The sequence below is a fragment of the Notechis scutatus genome, chromosome 13 (genome assembly GCF_049901735.1).
Source record: "Notechis scutatus isolate UNSWTSFEM ecotype Mainland chromosome 13, rNotScu1.2, whole genome shotgun sequence".
In the NCBI taxonomy this organism is placed as follows: Eukaryota; Metazoa; Chordata; class Lepidosauria; order Squamata; family Elapidae; genus Notechis; species Notechis scutatus.
Window position 1 is genome coordinate 11,874,131 of NC_142021.1, and position 16,530 is coordinate 11,890,660.

The 16,530-nt window shown below is 48.7% G+C and overlaps 1 protein-coding gene across 2 annotated transcripts; it reads left to right on the forward strand.

Moving 5' to 3' along the window:
- DDX51 (DEAD-box helicase 51) lies at window positions 1-16,281 on the forward strand. 2 transcript variants are annotated; one of them, XM_087942997.1, is made up of 16 exons: window positions 1-96; window positions 2,879-3,237; window positions 4,182-4,372; window positions 4,856-5,006; window positions 7,074-7,219; window positions 7,665-7,736; window positions 9,471-9,577; window positions 10,020-10,128; window positions 10,554-10,699; window positions 10,862-11,054; window positions 11,505-11,620; window positions 11,831-11,947; window positions 12,533-12,631; window positions 12,804-12,870; window positions 13,144-13,278; window positions 14,051-16,281. In XM_087942997.1, exons 1-16 carry the CDS (start codon window positions 74-76, stop codon window positions 14,075-14,077), a joined length of 2,058 nt encoding a protein of 685 aa, XP_087799123.1. In that variant the 5' UTR covers window positions 1-73; the 3' UTR covers window positions 14,078-16,281. The 2 variants fall into 2 exon arrangements, with proteins under 2 accessions (XP_087799123.1, XP_087799122.1); XM_087942996.1 differs by lacking the exons at window positions 1-96; window positions 13,144-13,278; window positions 14,051-16,281 and adding an exon at window positions 827-1,064 and having other exon boundaries at window positions 12,533-12,817.
- The last annotated feature ends 249 nt before the right edge of the window (window positions 16,282-16,530 follow it).

Genomic DNA, 16,530 nt, shown 5'->3' on the forward strand with positions numbered 1-16,530 from the left:
TGCGCGGGCGAAGGGCGGGGGGGTGTGTGGCCTGGGCGCCCTCCAGCGTCATCAGAGCGCGCCGCCGGCAGACATGGCGCTCTTCGTGGTTCCCAGGTGGGTCCGCGTGCCGTGGGATCCGCGTCGGGCTGGCTGGCTGACCGAACCGGCCCGTGGGGGGAGAAGGAGGAGGGGAGGCGGGCGGATTTCTTGGGCAAACGGTCTGGGCCTCTTGAGCCAACCTTGGCCGCTTGAAGCCCAGAATTCCCCAGCCAGCTTTGCTTCTGAAAGTCCGCCGGGCTTAAAGCGGCCGAGGTTGGGGACCCGGTTCTTGAGGGGGGGCGGGGGCGTCTACCGACGGCGCTTCTTCGTTTGATCGGGCGTCAAATAGAGCGCGGAAACAACAGGCCCCGTCAGAGGCCTCGCACGTGGGCCCTGAAGCGTCCCTGAGAGGCTTCAAGCGCCGAAGGTTGGAAACAATCCAAAAAGGGCACTGGGTGCGGCGGGCTCGAGAGGTCAAACAGAGGAAAGCAAGAAACGGGCAACGCTTTCAAAGTCTCCGGAATACCCGGGCCAAGGTGTGGGGGGTGGGGGTGCAAACGGTGTAAGCAAAAGCCCGAAGTCATGAAGCGAGTGAACCTTAAAGCAAAAGCCGTTCCTTAACGGAGGAGGCGATTGGCAGAGTAGGAATAGTCGGATGTCCCGTAGTAATAATGTCTGGAACGGGGTTTTAAAGGGCTATTATTGCCCCTAGAGCGTCCTAAGCGCTGGTGAAATCTATACGAGAGGCAAAATTTCCAGAGGTCGATTGCAAAAGGCCCCGCTGCCTGGATCGTGTAATGTCTTCTTGCATTAGGATATTCAGGTGCAAATGAAGGCCATCCCCAGCTGAAGAGCTGGCAGTTGCATGTCACGTATATAAGAGATCTTCCAAGCTATCTGATGAAGGATGGTTTCTGCCTTGCACAAATGCTTCTCCCAGGGTTACAAAGCTTTAGGATAACCACCTGCCTCAGGGATAAAGGAATTGCAATCCTCATCCCCAAAACTGAGGATGATGGGAGCTGTGGTTCAACATCCACAAGGTTACTGATACTATTGCTTGTCTTTTTTCTCCCAAGTTTTAAAATGTTATACTCTTTCAACATGTTTATGTGATGGTTGTGATGTCACAGCACCGCCACCTGGAGTCACATGAGCACATTTGGAGCACTCTTCTCTGCAACTGCCTGCATTTACTGCTGTTTGCAGCTTGCGGTCATCTGTGGTCACATGACTGCGGTTTATGACAGTTTTGCTGGAAACCAGTATATTCAGTTTTCCAGCAAAAACACTCCATAATGAACAATGGGTTTGGTTAACGACCACAGCATTTGCTTAATAACTGCTACAAAAGATGTGAAATTGGGTTCTGTCCCTTGGTAACCCTCTTTACAACGGCATAATTTACAAACACAATTGTAGGGCACAATTACAGTTATGACTCAAGGACTACTTTATATATACAGTACAGGTAGTCCTTGACTTACAGCCATTCATTTAGTGACTGTTCAAAATTACAAGGGATTTATAACACTTATTGTATCCATAACCATTTTTCACACTACCACTGCAGCATAGCTAGGGTCCTGTGATCAAAGTGTGGATACTTGGCAACTGGCATGTATTTATGACAGTTGCAATATCCCAGGTCATCTCTTGTGACCTGATCAAAGTCAACAGGAAAGCCAAATTTAACTTATAACAACTGCACTATACATTTAACTGTTGGGAAAAAAGGTCATAAAATGGGGCGTGGCTCAACTGTCTTGTTTGGCAGCAGAATTATGGCTTAATTGTGGTTGTAAATTGAGGACTACCTGTATTAATCATTCTCATACCACGGCAGGACTTGAGCAGCTTTTGATCTTGGGGCGCCAAGATGCCAGGATTTACCATCCTTCATTCTGGATGGGGTGGCACTGCCCCAGATAAATCTGGTGTGCAATCTAGGGGTCTTTCAGAATTCATGATTTGCTCAGAGAGCAGGAGGCAGTCACGGCTAGGAGGGCCTTTGCCTTCAGGTGCTATCATAGAACGTAAAATAATAGGGTTGGAAGGGACCTCTGCCCGTGGCAGGGTACCATTGTGCTCTAGCTGTGCCCATTCCTGGACCAGGAAGCCTCATACTGCCCTGGTCACCCCCTATAATACATTCTGCATTGGGTTGCATTTGAAAAACAACTGGAAGCTTCAGGGGTACAAAATGTGCCGGTATTTATGTGCACACTTCAATCTACTCAGCGTCCTGCATTAGCTTTCAGTTCCCTTCTGGGTTTAATTCAAAATGCTGATGGTGATCTATAAAGCTCTACTTAAGGTATTTTACCAGCCTTTCGAAAAATTCTCAAAATGTTTAAACTATCAGTAGTCAAAAATTAAAGTGCCAGTTTGGAAAAACAAATACACTAATCAATGTAATGCTGTTATCTGTTTTTTTAATTATGCCTGAGTCTCTGATTTATGTGGGCCAACTCTCTCCACATTTTTGGATCTTGTACAGCTTCTTTCAGTTGTTTATACCCTGGCTGGCAGTAGCTTTTGGCAGCCTCGTTTTCTTTTACCACTGATCATTCTGAGCATAACTGCATAACTATCTAATAAGTAACTAATGGAACAAGGAAACTCTTCAGTTAAGATTCTGCCTCAGAAAATTATTTTTGCTTGAAATCAGTAGCCTTAAAAGTAGCATACACAGCTTTAAAACAAAAGCAAACATGAAAACGGAGGGAAGGCAGCCAAAAAGTTGAATATTCAACTGCACATTAAAGATACTACTTGGTTCTTTCCTCCCATCAAACCACCAAAGGATGAATAACTTGTGCATATGTTAAAATGACTTTCCTTGGAAAATCCCCAGGTATGTTAGTGATGAAGAGGATAATCCAGAATGTAAGTCCCAGTTGCTCTTACATCGGCTGCAGGAGCAAGCAAAGACTCGGCAGCTGCAAAAACAGGAGCAGAACTGGCCCACTTCTGGGCAGCGAAAGAGATTGGCGCCTGGAGCCCCTGAAGAAGAGACCAACGAGGAATTAAAGCAAACAGGCAAAAAGAAGAAAGTAAGTCAGGAATCCCTTTCAGCCCAAAGTCACAGAGAAAAGGAGCCAAGACGACCTACTTTTGGGGCAGAAAGTTTGCCCGAGAAAGATGGCTCAAGCAAACGTAAGAAGAATGGTGGGAATTCTAGAACACCTCAAGGAAAGACGGAAGCAGTTCAAGGTAAAACAAATTTTGGTTTTGACTGGGTCCTTCTGGGAGCTGTATTCGAGCAGGTTTCATTTGGATACCAGTCACAGTATTGAAGGACTGTTAATCTTTAGAGCTGTTTTTCAGACTGTTGAGCAGAGCACTCATTCCGTAGTTGCAGTTTCCCTAAGACAAATGCAACAAACTTTGTGAGTCGGGGGTTTTACTTTTCTTAGCACAATCTACACTCACTTGTTTTGTTCAGTGAATTATTTTCTTCCCTTCTTGCTTGCATCATGCGGCTGTTAATGCAGGCATCTCATTGGAATCAGTATTTCTGTTACCAACAGACTGAAAAACCCAAGTCAGCACCAAGTAGTCTACCTGTGCAATTCTTTCTTTAACTTTTTGGTTTGGTACTTTTTGAAAAGGGTACTTGACAGTCCACCATCAGGTCCAGCAGGAAGGGCACATTGCAGGACCTGTCCGTCATCTGATGGGGTCCAGGAGGAGAGCCTTTTGTGTTTTGGCACCCACCCACCCACCCAACATCATTCCCCCTGAGGTCAGACTGACCTTACCGGCCTTCTGGAAAACCTGAGCTTTGCCAGCTGGCAGGGGTAGTGCAGAACTGAAAAAGGGCAATACTACTAGTGAGTTTGGGTGTGCTTGCTCACTGATTATGTTTTTTTAAAAAAATAGTTTGAATTGCCTTCCTTGTTATATTTTGGATGTTCTTGTTTGTGCTTTTTTATTCTGCAAGCTGCCCAGAGTCACATATGTGAGATGGGTGCCTCTAGAAATTGCACAAACGAACTAATACTATTAGAAAATATCATTTCTTATATTATTACAAAACGTTCTCTGCCTAGAGCCTCTTTCTGCCTGAAAACACACACCCTAAGATCAGCCACTTCCTTCCATAAAATGTTTCTTGAACACCAAGTTATTTGTGTTATGTCTGTCCCTTTTATCAGGAGATGAAGGTATGTTGGAGACTCATCCGGAAAGTCGAGCTACCCCAGAAGAAGAAGGTATGGGAGGTTTTGGAGACAAAGAGAGCCAAGCCAGAAAGGATCAGAGGATGCAGACACCAAATCCAAGGACAGCTTCTTCACCTTCCAGCATGATTGTCCTTGGTCCTTCTGATCAAAGGAATCTGCACAAGGTAACATGATGGTTAACCAACATCAAATCAAATCTTTACTATGCCCACGGTCCAAAAGGAGTTTGGGGTGCAGTCAATTTAAAAGTCCAAAAGCTACTTCAGTCTAAAACTGCAAGCAAGAGCCAGCCCAAAACACTTACCAGCTCCCTCAGAAGGAGAAGGAACCCCACCCCCCACTCCCAAACTACACCTAGCCATTTCAGTGAGAAAGTCTTCTACTCACCAAGGCTCCTGGCTGGCAGTTCCTGCCACACTTATTTAATGAAAACTCTGGCTTTCTAATTTGCAGGACTGCTGCCTCCTTGGCCCCGGTTTAAGGCAGATTATTTGAGTGTTGGAGAAGAACAGAAACCTTGACGGGAGCTATTGAGAGGGTGGGTGGGGCTTCCCTTCGTGGGTGGGTGGGTCCAGAGCAGAGGCTTCTAGGGATTCCTGCCTAGGTTGGGCTCTCAAGAAGGTGAGGGCTCCGCGTTTAACTTCCAGGTGCAGCCTTTTGTGCCACGGTGGTTCAGCCAGCCGCAGCAGTTCCAGAGGCAGATCCGAGAGAACCTCGTCCCTCTCCAGGACGTTCCAGTCATTCACCCTAAGCTGAGAAAGAAGCTGCAAGCCAATGGAATAGCATCTCTCTTTCCAGGTATCAGAAGCAGGAGGAGAGTCGGCCACGTATTTCTGAAGTTCATTTGCCATGTTGGAAGTGATATAATAAAAGGCTACTTTCACTTTTTGTACATTAAACGTTAGCAGACCACCTTGGGGGAATAGTTTTGATCAACTAATGTTTTTGCTTTAAGCCTATTGTTTTTGGCGAGTCCTATTTGAGGCCACTGTAATGAGCGGTGTGGTGGCCTAAAGGATAAGACGCTCACCTCCCATTCCAAAATTTGAGAGTTGAATCCAAGTTAGTGGCAGGTATTTCTGCCTCAGAAAAAAATATCTGCAGTGAACACCATGTGGCATCAGGAAGCGCATCCAGCCGGAAAAAGCTCCGTTCCATTCAATCACCCCAACTCTGCTCCGAACTAAGGGACTACAGGGTCATAAAAAGGCACTTTATTTAAGGCCACTCTAGCCTTCTTTTGATATTTAATTTGAAACCGTTATTATGCAGGGCACTTGCTACAGAACTCAAGAAATAAATTGTTACGTGGAGCAAATCTTTTGAGCTAAATTAGAATTATCTAAAAAAATAGACACAGACATGGACAAATGCCTCTCTGGTGCCTCTTTGTTCTTCAACCTTCTGCCAACGTTCATGAATCAGTTTTCCTGCGAATGAGGAAAGAGGAGCTCTCTTCGTATCATAGAGGCTCTTGCCCAAGAAGCTCACAGTAAACACCCAAACGAACCTCCAAGACCATCCTCACCAATACTGACAGGGCAATCCACTAGAACAGGGGTGTCCAACCTTGGCAACTTTAAGACTTGTGGACTTCAACTCCCAGAATTCCTCAGGCAGCTTTGCTTGCTGAGGAATTCTGGGAGTTGAAGTCCCAAATCTAAAGTGCCAAGTGACACCCTGCACTAGAACATCAACTAAGAGCAGACCCCACTCCTTACTGATGATGTTACCTATGGGTAATGAAACGTCTGCAAGAAAGCAACCAAGCTCAGAGAGCACCAAGGACCTGCCAGGATTCCAGGTAACATGCGTACAGCAAACAGCACTCCGAGGCAAGCTGGTTCCTCAAATACCCGTTTTTATTGGACATATCTTAATGGCATAGGCTGATGAAAACTGACTCTAAATGTTCCTGCAGTTTTCATCTAATTAAAAGTTTCCCTCCCCTTTCCAAACAGTCACATGGCCCAGTCAAGGTGTCATCCGGTTGCCTGGTTGACTTCACTCATCCTTCTTCCAGCCATCAGTGGGAATGTCCTTGGTTCCCAGGAGAAAGTATTTTGTTTTGGCTACAAAAGCCCAGCTATCTCTGTTCCCCGCTCCCTATCCCTCAGCTCCAGTCTGGCAACATTGAAGCCTCAAAATGGCCGCAGTCGGGTCAGCTTCAAGGTTGACAGGACCCCGAGTTGCCTTCTGCCAATCCATCTGCCCTGCTTCCTCCTCCTCATTTCCTTATTCTGTCTAAAGAGTAGAATTTGCCCAAGAGCTCCATGGAGGTTGAGGAGAGGCCCAATTTCCTTGCCTCCTTCCATTGAGAACAATAACGAGAGGGTGGAGCTCGGCTTTCAAGGAAGCCTCATTCAGATGCATAGCAGGGACGTTTGCTCTTGTCTTGACATCTCTTCTTCCGCCTTTTCGTTGCTACATTAGTGGTAAACTGTTGTTTGCCTCGTCTGGAAGCACAAGTGGGGGTTGGCCCACAAGAGGAAGTGGGCAAAGGTTCATGGCCTGCTGGAATACCATTTTTTAATTAAAGGAGACTAAGTGCTGCTCAAAGCCATTGGACATCTGATAGAAGAGAACATTTTTAGCTCAGGATGGAACTGTGGGACCCACTGATGATGTTAGGTAGTTTGGCAATGAAACGTCTGCAAAGAAACCACCAAGCTCAGAGAGCGCCAAGGACCCTCCACCAGGTGTTCTGTTGAGTTCTGTTATTACCTGTGGCAAACACCTAAAGGTTTTCTTCATATCAATGGACGTTTGAGACATGTTACCTTTCCCCCCCCTGTTTTGTGTGAAGCTCTTCTCAAGCATTCTGTTGGGTGGCAACCCACTAACACTTCCCACTCTCCTCTTTAGTTCAGGCTGAAGTGATTCCAGCCATCTTGGATTGTGGGCCCAATGGGGCTTTAGCTGGCAGGGGTGGCTACCCCCCAAGCGACATCTGCGTTTCAGCCCCCACCGGCAGTGGCAAGACTTTGGCCTTCATCATTCCAGTGGTGCAGGTGAGCTTCAGCTGGAATCGAGCACTGCTGGTTGTATCCGGGGGTGTGCAGGGCATCATCCAGAACCAAAGCCCCCACCCCCTCCACCCCCCCGTACGATACACCAGAGAGGATCGGTGGAAGCATCCAGGGAGACCTGGATTTCTGCATTTTGCGTATTTACTCCAATTGCTAAGATTTGATTTTCTTGCCTTAAAACTGAAAGCTTTGTAGTGAGTTTTAAGTACCTTTGAGAGATGAAATAGAAGAATTAGAGTGAAAGGAATGTAGGTCATCTGAAGGGACAACAGCAACTGATAATTGTGGTCAGTGCTCTGGGAACTCTCAGCCCGTGTTCCGGTGGGTGGGTGTTTCTCTGTACAGGGAGGTGTATTGGGGACACTTATTTGGGAGGATGTAGCAAAACTCTAACATTGTGTCTGATCTCCTGTTTTTGTTCTGGCAGGCCCTGTTGGACCGCGTTGTCTGCCATGTACGGGCTCTGGCAGTCTTGCCCACCAAAGAGCTGGCCCAGCAGGTACCATCTGAAGGGGCGGGGAGGTCTTTGTGGCTCCTATTTTCCCCTCCACACACAGCTTGAGAACAGTCCCGAGTATAAATACAGGAAAATGAAAGGAGTTGCTACAACCCTCTGCTCACACTCTTTTGTTGCATCTGCAGCAGAGCCTCATAAAATTGGCGGACAGACTTAGGGCTCGTCATGTTTGCTATGAATTTTGTTAGAGCCCCGAGAGCCACTTGCCGGGTGACCCAAGCATAGCGGGAGGTGCCACTGTTGTTATTGATGCTCCAGCAGAAGAGACTATGAGGAGCTCAGGCTGGAACACTGAAGGTTTTGGTGGTCTCTGAGCTTGTTGATTTCTTCCAGATGTTTCATTACCAGGCTAGGCAATGCCGTTAAGAAGTTTCTACGAGATCAGTAACTATTATTTGTTTTTAATAATGCTTTAAAAAATAAATGCAATAAATATTCATTTTTAGCCAAAAACAATTAAGATTACAATCAAGATGTTCCTAGAGCAGTGGTCTGCGAGAAAATTTTGGTGGTCCACAGAGAAATGTCACCCCCAGAGCAACCCCCAAAGCAATTAATCCAAGCTGTGCAGAACACAAGGCTGCGCCACCCACATGGCCCATGTGAACCCTCCCCGCCCACTCACTTCTTACCTGGCAAACTTGCCTGCTAAGTTGCTATTTTTCTTTTTTATTTCCCAACCATCAGCTGTTCTGCTGTGCCGGGAGATTTAGATTAGCTAGAAAGCAGGAAACCGTTGGATTTCTTGCTTTCTAGCTAATCTTTAGATCTTTGGCACTGCTTTTAAGCAGAGCGGAACTTTCCTTAGGACTGAAGCTTCTATTATTCAGTGCAGATTCAGGTAGCCGAAAGATAGATCTCTGAATGAATGTGTGAGCAACTCAATCTGTGAGCAACTCAATCTGCCTGCATGTTTTGCCTGATTTTGGGTAAAAGTTGCTCTTTTTTAAATAGTAATTTAAATATTTATGTAAATATTTATAATATTTACATACAAGCCATGCCCAGCCAGTCACATGACCACCAAACCACACCCACAAATTAGGTCACACCCACAGTTAAGAGATTTGAATTCCACCCCTGCCTCTGTGTGTTTGGGGGGAGATTAGATCGGATCTCTCTCTCTCTCTCCCTCCCTCCCTCTCTCTCTCTCTCTCTCCCACCAACGTCAGCAAGCCACCGCCAGTCAAAATTCATATTAGTGGTCCACGGGATTTAAAATTATGAGTTTGGTGGTCCCTGAGGTCCAAAAGGTTGGCAACCGCTGTCCTAGAGAGCTTGATACATTCCTGGCAGGCCTTCCTTTATTTCTTACAAAAGGCTTTTTTGCAGGGTCAGGGGAGCCTCCCTTGGAGAGAATCCCACCACAGAATCTCCCGATAAGAAGTCCCCGCTTTAGCTGCTTCACTGTCAACCCCCAGGGGAGGAGTTACAACCTGGGCTCCCAGGTGACTTTGAGGCACGCAGCCTCAAGCACAGCGTGCAGAATAACAGCAGCTCTTCTGGCGGCCAGGGAACCTAATGGGAGATGTGGCCAGATGACCTCTCTGCAGAACCTTTGGGTGCTCCTAATTTTGGGGCTCCTTCTAACGAAGGATAGGTTGGAAAATAGGAGTTGAGGAGATGCCGCTCTGTTTACTGTTTTCCTTCCCCTCCCGGACGTTCACACGCTCATGTTCTGTTCATCTTTCTTTCAACATTGACTTCTTTTGATAGGTGGCTAAAATATTCAACATTTACACTGATGGGACTGGACTGAAAGTTGTCCTGGTTACTGGACAGAAATCTTTTGTGAAAGAACAAGAGTCCCTTGTCGAGACAACGTAAGTCCTGACCTCCTGGGCCTTTGCATTCATTTAATCGTGCTGCCTCGACTGGTTAGCTTTGAAACAAGAGAGATGAAATTTGTCACCATCCTAATTAAGAAAGACTCAACTGCAGCTTTTCTGACCCGGAAAAGCTGCCTGGGAGGGGCAGCTAAGGTCCAAGTCTGCTGCATATCTGCATTTGTGAATCTTTCATCCCGACATGACCTTGAGTACGTTGTGGCTTGGCCTTGGTTGTCCTGTTAGATGATGTGTGGTGCAGCCTCAGGGCTGGTTATCCTGTCAGTTTCCCGTTTGCTCGATGCTTTCTGGTTCCCAGAAAGAGTTGGGAAAACAGTCAGAAGCCTGGAGTGAACCAACATGTGGAAGGGGCCCAAAGCGGCATTCCCACGGGTGCTGCTGCTACTAATTGCTCCGCCTTGTTGTTGTTTTTGGGCAGGCTGACGGGACACCGTAGCCTGGCAGACATTGTGATAGCCACCCCAGGACGCCTGGTGGACCACCTGCAGCAGAGCCCCCAGTTCAGCTTGCGAGAGCTTCGTTTCCTGGTGAGGAAAATCAAAACCGTGTCTTTGGGCAGCCATTGTGAGAACATCAGAATTCCTCCTGTGTCCCAAAAGGTTTTCAGGTTTACTTCTGCATGTTCACATTTTAGCATGGAATTCATGAGGTCAGCCTATTTCTGCTGGCCTTTGCCTTTGATTGGGCCTGCAGATTGGGAGCAGGGGAGATGGCTGGCTAGCTGGGCTCTTGTTTAGTTCAGTGAGCTTTCCGGCTGTCGCTGGGATAACAACCTTACGCATCACAAGCTTTTTGCCCAAAGATCCTGCCCCTCCCCTGTCCTCCCCACAAGAACGAGCCACCAGCCCAGCCTAAGTTCTTGGCAAGACACTCTCACCGTGATTGCCAGCCTGCCAGACCAGAGTCCCGTGTCCCAATGGGTTCCCCCTTCCCCTCTTATTTCTGAGGGCAGATCATGGATGAAGCAGATCGCATGATCGACAACATGCACCAGGATTGGCTGCAGCAAGTCGTAGAGGCTGTGCACCGGCCTGAAAGGGGCTCCGGTCCCGGCGGGCTGTTCAGAAGGGTGCAGCCGAGTCCCTGCACGGCAGCCAGGTAAGAGGCTTCTGCGGAGAGTCTGCATGCGCCACAGAGACCCCCTCGGGAGGAGAGGGGACTGAGCCTCTCCAAGAACCAACCGGGAGGATGGTGGACAAACCAAGAGGACGGCTGGCTTTCCCGGAGGAAGGTTCTCCCTTCCCTGTTCTCCCTTTCCAGGGCTTGCTCCCCCCGGCTCCCTCTGCAGCGGCTCCTCTTCTCAGCCACTCTGACCCAGAACCCCGAGAAGCTGCAGCGGTTGGGCCTCTACCAGCCTCGGCTCTTCGCGCCGGTTCAGTCTGGGAAAGGGAGCGATGGGCTTGGCTCTCCTTCGTGCGTCAGCGAAAAGTACATTCTCCCCGAGGGCCTCTCCGTAAGTGTCCTCTTCCCTGGATCTTGTTTGTGAGTTTTGTGCCTTTGCCCAGGAAAATAGGTTTATTTGCTTAATACTGTCAGCGTAGCCATCCTCAAGGTAGTTACTCCAGGATGCCCCCAAAAGGCATCTAATAGGGCAGGAACTAGAAGCATCTCTTTCTCTGGTTTTGGAGACCAGACGCCTCTGTTTTCCAGCTTTGAAGGTGGAATAGATGCCTCATCGGCTGTTGCAAGAGTGGTAAATAAACGGGTGATTCATAAAAGAATTCAATCACTAAATAGGCCTTGGAAGCCTATTGCTGTAAAAAAAAAACAGGAAGCAGAACTTTTATCCCTTGTGGCCGCTGGCTGGCCTGGAAAAGCTCTTCAGAATATTCTGCCCCCGAGTGAGGCGGCTTCAGGTGAGCCAGACTCTCAGGGCAAATGCTGCCTTTCCTTCTCTCTCTAGCATTATTATGTCCCGTGCAACCTGAACTGGAAACCGCTGTTCCTCCTGCATTTCCTGGTGAGGCTGAAATTCACCCAAGTGCTCTGCTTCACCAACAGCAAGGAAACCTCGCACAGGTGAGGCTTCACGGCAGAGCTGAACTCGGATCAGGCCCCAGGTTGTGGGTCCCAGGTTCCTGTTGCCTGATCTGGGTGGCAAACAGCTCCGTGGGTTTCCCAGCAGGGATCTTGATCAGCTGTACTGATCACCCTCGCGCAAAAGCAGCTTCTTATCTTCCACGCAGCTGGTTCCCCTCTCCTCCAACTGTCACTTCGGTCTTTCCTCAGACTCTTCCTGCTAATTCAGGCCTTTGGCGGAGTGAAGGTCGCTGAGTTTTCTTCCAAGCTGAGCCCGAGCAAAAGGAAGGTGACCCTGAAGGAGTTTGAGCAAGGCAAGATCCAGCTGTGAGTGTCTCCAGGTATCCCCAAATGCTGTTCCCGTCTGCACCGGGGCCTCTTTGCATCAGGAGTTAGAGGCTGGGGCACTAACCAGGGCAGGCGCTTCTCTTTGAAGGCCCCCTCTACAGACCTCCAACAATGAGGTCTTTCTTCTCCACCAGGTTTGCTAGCAAATCTTGTCAACTTCCCTTGGCAATATAGTCCGCTCTCATGCTACATATTTTTGATTATAATCTCTAACACTCAGATTTACCCATCAGTGCTTCAGCTAGCACAGCTGGATATATTTTTTTTAGCGCCTTCAAGTCAGCCTCAATTCCTGGTGGCTGCCTGGACCAATGCCTGCAGTTTTCTTGGCAAGATTTGAGGGGTGGTTTGCCATTGGCTCCTCCCTAAAGGTGAGAGAGAGTGACTGGCACAAGGTCTCCCAGCTGGCTTTGTGCCCAGAGTGAGACCAAAACTGACCGTCTCCTGGTTCTAGCCCTTACCAATATACCAAACGGGCCCTCACAGCTGGAATCTGGACATGCTGGAATTATTTGTGGTCATGCGGGAAAGCAGTTGATTGCCTTGTGTTTTCTTCTGGGACAGTTTAATCAGCACAGATGCCACGGCTCGAGGAATTGATTTTGGTGGTGTAAAGTGTGTCATTAGCTACGATGCCCCTCAGTTCATCAGGACCTACGTTCACGGTACTTTTCTCGGAGGAACGTGGGGGGTGGGAGGGAGGAGGAGGCCCTCTGGAAATGGTGTTGGGGAATCTGATCTCTCCCTGAAAGCCCCAAGTTTCCCTTTGGGTTTTAGGGAAGGCCGATTGGGGGGAAGGGGTTGTTCATCTCCTCACCAGCTCGCCTTTTGCATTTAGGGTGGGCAGAACAGCTCGTGCTGGGAAGGCAGGCCTGGCTTTTAGCCTGCTCCTCAAGCGGCAGGTAGGTGGCCTCGTCCCGCCCTGGGGAAACCTTCCTCAGAACATGTTCACAGCCCCTGGGGGCGGCAGGGCATGTACCCCGCGCCACTTAAGAGTGGCATGTCTCAGTGGCACATTCAAGGGTGGGTCAGCAGAAGGCCCTGAGGTCTGGGCACCCGCTGGTACCTCTTTAGGAGGCTAGGTGCGCTTCTGCTGGACCTGTGAGTTGCTGGAGGAGGCCACCGTTGCTACAGGGTGCAGAAGTAGTGACGTTAGGCCCGCTTTCCTTCTCTAGGAGCATAGGTTCCTAAAGATGTTGAAGGACGCGGGTCTTCCAGAGTTGCAGCCGCAGCTGGTCAAGAGCGCCTCCCTTCAGCCTCTCCTCCAGCAGTACGAAGCAGCCCTGGCCGAACTTGCACAGACTGTCAAGGTACCCTGGCTTGTAGAGGGAGGGAGGAAGCCGCCGTCTCGGAGGGGGCCCCGGTGTAAACATTCACACAGCTGTACAGCTAGCAGACGTCCCTCTGCCTTTAGAGGCAGATTCTGTGTGCCAGTGATGGAAAAGTTCCATTTTCCATTCTTCAGATCCGTCATTGAGGCAGTTCACGTGCAATGCAAAACAAGGGACCAATGAGCAGGGTGCTGAGCCCAGCCTTGTTGATCGCAGCCGTGGATTTCTCTTATAAGCAAGCATCGCTAGCAAGCCAAGAATGCCACCTGCATGGGTTGATCAGCGTGTGGCCAGCAACTAGGGGTTTGGGGTTGCTAACTGCCTGAACCAACGGGATGCACAATTTGTCTGGTTTGTTCGCGGGACGGGCCTTGGTAGCCGTGATCACTGTGGGAGCGTTGTAACGGCTGCTCCTACCAGAGACGTCTCCTAGTGCGGCGCTTGGCCTGCGCTTGTTCTGCCGCTGATCCGCTTTCTGAAGTTCAATGGTGGGAAAAGGGCGAGAGGCAGCTGAGTGTCTCCGCTGGGAGAAAAAGCGATGCCTGGGCACAAGGGCTGGCAAAGCTTTGAACCCTTTGCTCCCATTTCTCGGGGTGGTTTAGCCAGAGCAGAAGTGAACTGCCTGCTCTTGTCTCTCTGTGAAGCCTGAAGAACTTAAGTTCTTCCACAATGGAGGAGGGATAACTGTCCAAACCGCTGTTCCAAGTGCCGAATGAATTCAATAGGCTTAACCTCCTTTCTCTTTCAACAGGAGGAGCAGGTTGGAAAGCGATTTTAAGGCAAAACACTTCATGGATAGACACCAAGGTGCTGCAAACCAGCAGAACTGGAACTCTGCCCCACGCTCTTGAGCAGCACTGCGAAGCAGGAAGGATAATTTTCAGCTCTCCAAAACAGATTAAGAGAAGCCTCTCTGGGGCAGAAGACTTCAGCCACTTTCATGAGCAACCCTGAACAAGGGCGCAGTGGAACCAATTAATATTTGAAATGACTGAATTGCCTCTCCAAAATGTGGCAAACCAGTGGTGCCCAAGATGTCCTTGTTGATGAAATAACACTGATGCTAATTGATTATATCCGGTCTATTTCTAGCTATGTCTCAGTTACAAAAATGACGCTATTTGAGTGCATGCGTTCTGCTAAGCTGTGCAGCAGCCCTTCGGGTTCAAGGGAGACATGCTGTGTGGTACAGATCTTGTGCGGACACAGAAGTTGCTCTGCGGTCCCAATGGAAGCAGCCTAGTGCAGCCAGGGACGCTGTTGTAACTGGAGGTGTGATTCCGCGATGTAGTTCGCAGCTTTTCTGTCAGGTTTCCATGTTGCCTGTCTTCAAAGTCAGTGGAGGCTTTGCGGCCCAGAGCTCCCTAGCAGCTTAGGTCAGAAGCGGCAGCCTCTCGTTCCTGTGGCTGGATGTCCCAGGGCTCAGGGTTTCTTGCACGGCCTTTTCGTAGCCCTAATGTGCTTGACCTTCCCGGATTCCAGTGCCCTGTAGAACAACAGGCAAGGCCGTCCATTCTGATGCCATGGCCCCCACCTCACCTGAACTCTGGTCATCAGGGACTCAATGCTGGTGGACTGTACATAATCCAAGACTTGCAGGCCTGGTCAACAAACGCCAAGATTGAGCCGAGACGTGGCGTTTCTATTTCTTCATTTATTAAGCCTCTGCTTAAAAGTCAATGTGGTGACTCAGGGCATGGCACAGAGATAACACAGCCGGCAGTTCAAACTGCCCCTTTATTGCTCCAAATTTCCCCCAATACTCCCATGTCTCTGGCAAATCCCAGAGCAAGTGATGACAAACACCCATACAGACCTCTGGCTGCAAATAGTCCAGCCCAGCACTTGTACACCATGATGCACAGAGCAATAAATTCAGTAGGGCAAATCCAAGGAGTTCAGGAAGCAAAGGAGTCAGGTAATTAGTCCAGGAAGCCAGAAAGAATGCAAGGAATCCAGGAAAGTTTCAAACTCAACACTTCAGGAATTCAGTGTTTGTTCCCAACAAATGCCCCTCCCCACAGAGTCTCGAGTCTCAGTTCCCAGGTATGCCTTCTGAAGAGGGGCGGGGTGCTCTCCTCCCAAGTAGTCTGCTCCATCTGCACTCTTCTCACCTTCACTCCATGCTTGGATCAGGAGTGGGGTGGTCCTTGCCGCCCATCTCCCCCATAAGGCAACTTTGAACGGCTTACAGATTATAAATAAATAAATAAATAGAAAAGTAATTAGAATATTCAAATTTTAAAACCATGCCAAAACCAGGATTTAGGGATGGCACGGGAATGAGGTCTTGCCTTGTCAACTATCTCCAGGCATCAGCCCGCTCCCTCTGGGCCCCCTTATTACGGTAGTTAGTGGTGGACTGCTGCCAGTTCGGACTGGCTCGCCCATACCGGTGGTTCTGACCACCCGCCCCGGTGCTATCCTGTCCGATGTATCCGGCTCGCTTGCCCCGCCCATGCAGCCCAGCTGGTTCCTGCTACTCCCTGGCTGCCACACGCAGGAAATCCCCACGTTCTTGCAGCCCTGTGCATGCCCACATTTTCAGTCCTGCATTCGGCGAGCCAGTTGTTACAGTATGCGCGGCCCGTCTCTGTACGGCAGGCTCAAAGCCTGTTCAGATCTTCACAACCTCCAGGCAATGTTACAAGGTGTTTTGTTTTGTTTTAAACTATAAATCATCTTATTGATCCAGAGTCAATAAAAATGCAAGAAACTGGAAACGTTTGCGTTTAGCGCTAAACTCACCAATCCCTCCCATCTTGTGATCTCCTCAGGAGGAGCAGCCACCTGGAGCACTTGTGGGCAATCTCAGTTCCTCTCCTTGTCTGGCATCCCATCACTTTTAGCGGAGCCGCCTTTTTTTTATTCTTCTAATGTTTCTTTTTCTTTACTCTCTATTTTTCTCCATCTTTTTTTTTTTAGTTCATATTAGTTTTTAGACTTGCAAATTGTAATCTTTAATAAAATTGTATCACTTCCGTTTAACAATTTTTCACCTTTTTTCCACTTCAAACGATTTGCCGAGATCTTACTAAGTCTTCCGTTTGATGTAAGCATATTAACCGAAATCCAGTACGGTGTGATGAGAAATACTCAATTCATATTTTATTTTATCGTAACGTCCGTTGTGAACCGGAGCTTCAGGTGTGTGCATTTATAAGGCCAACTAAACGCCGGCACTCCCGAACAGCCCATGATATTTGCTACAACCAAGAAATCTCGTAACAC

Bases quoted from the DNA above. Each gene is read 5' to 3' on its own strand.
- DDX51 (XM_087942996.1), top strand. From the start codon at position 922: ATGAAGGATGGTTTCTGCCTTGCACAAATGCTTCTCCCAGGGTTACAA. The intron at 1,065-2,878 runs GTTACTGATACT...GAAAATCCCCAG, and splicing joins TGTGGTTCAACATCCACAAG to GTATGTTAGTGATGAAGAGG. The intron at 10,700-10,861 runs GTAAGAGGCTTC...CTCCCTTTCCAG, and splicing joins AGTCCCTGCACGGCAGCCAG to GGCTTGCTCCCCCCGGCTCC.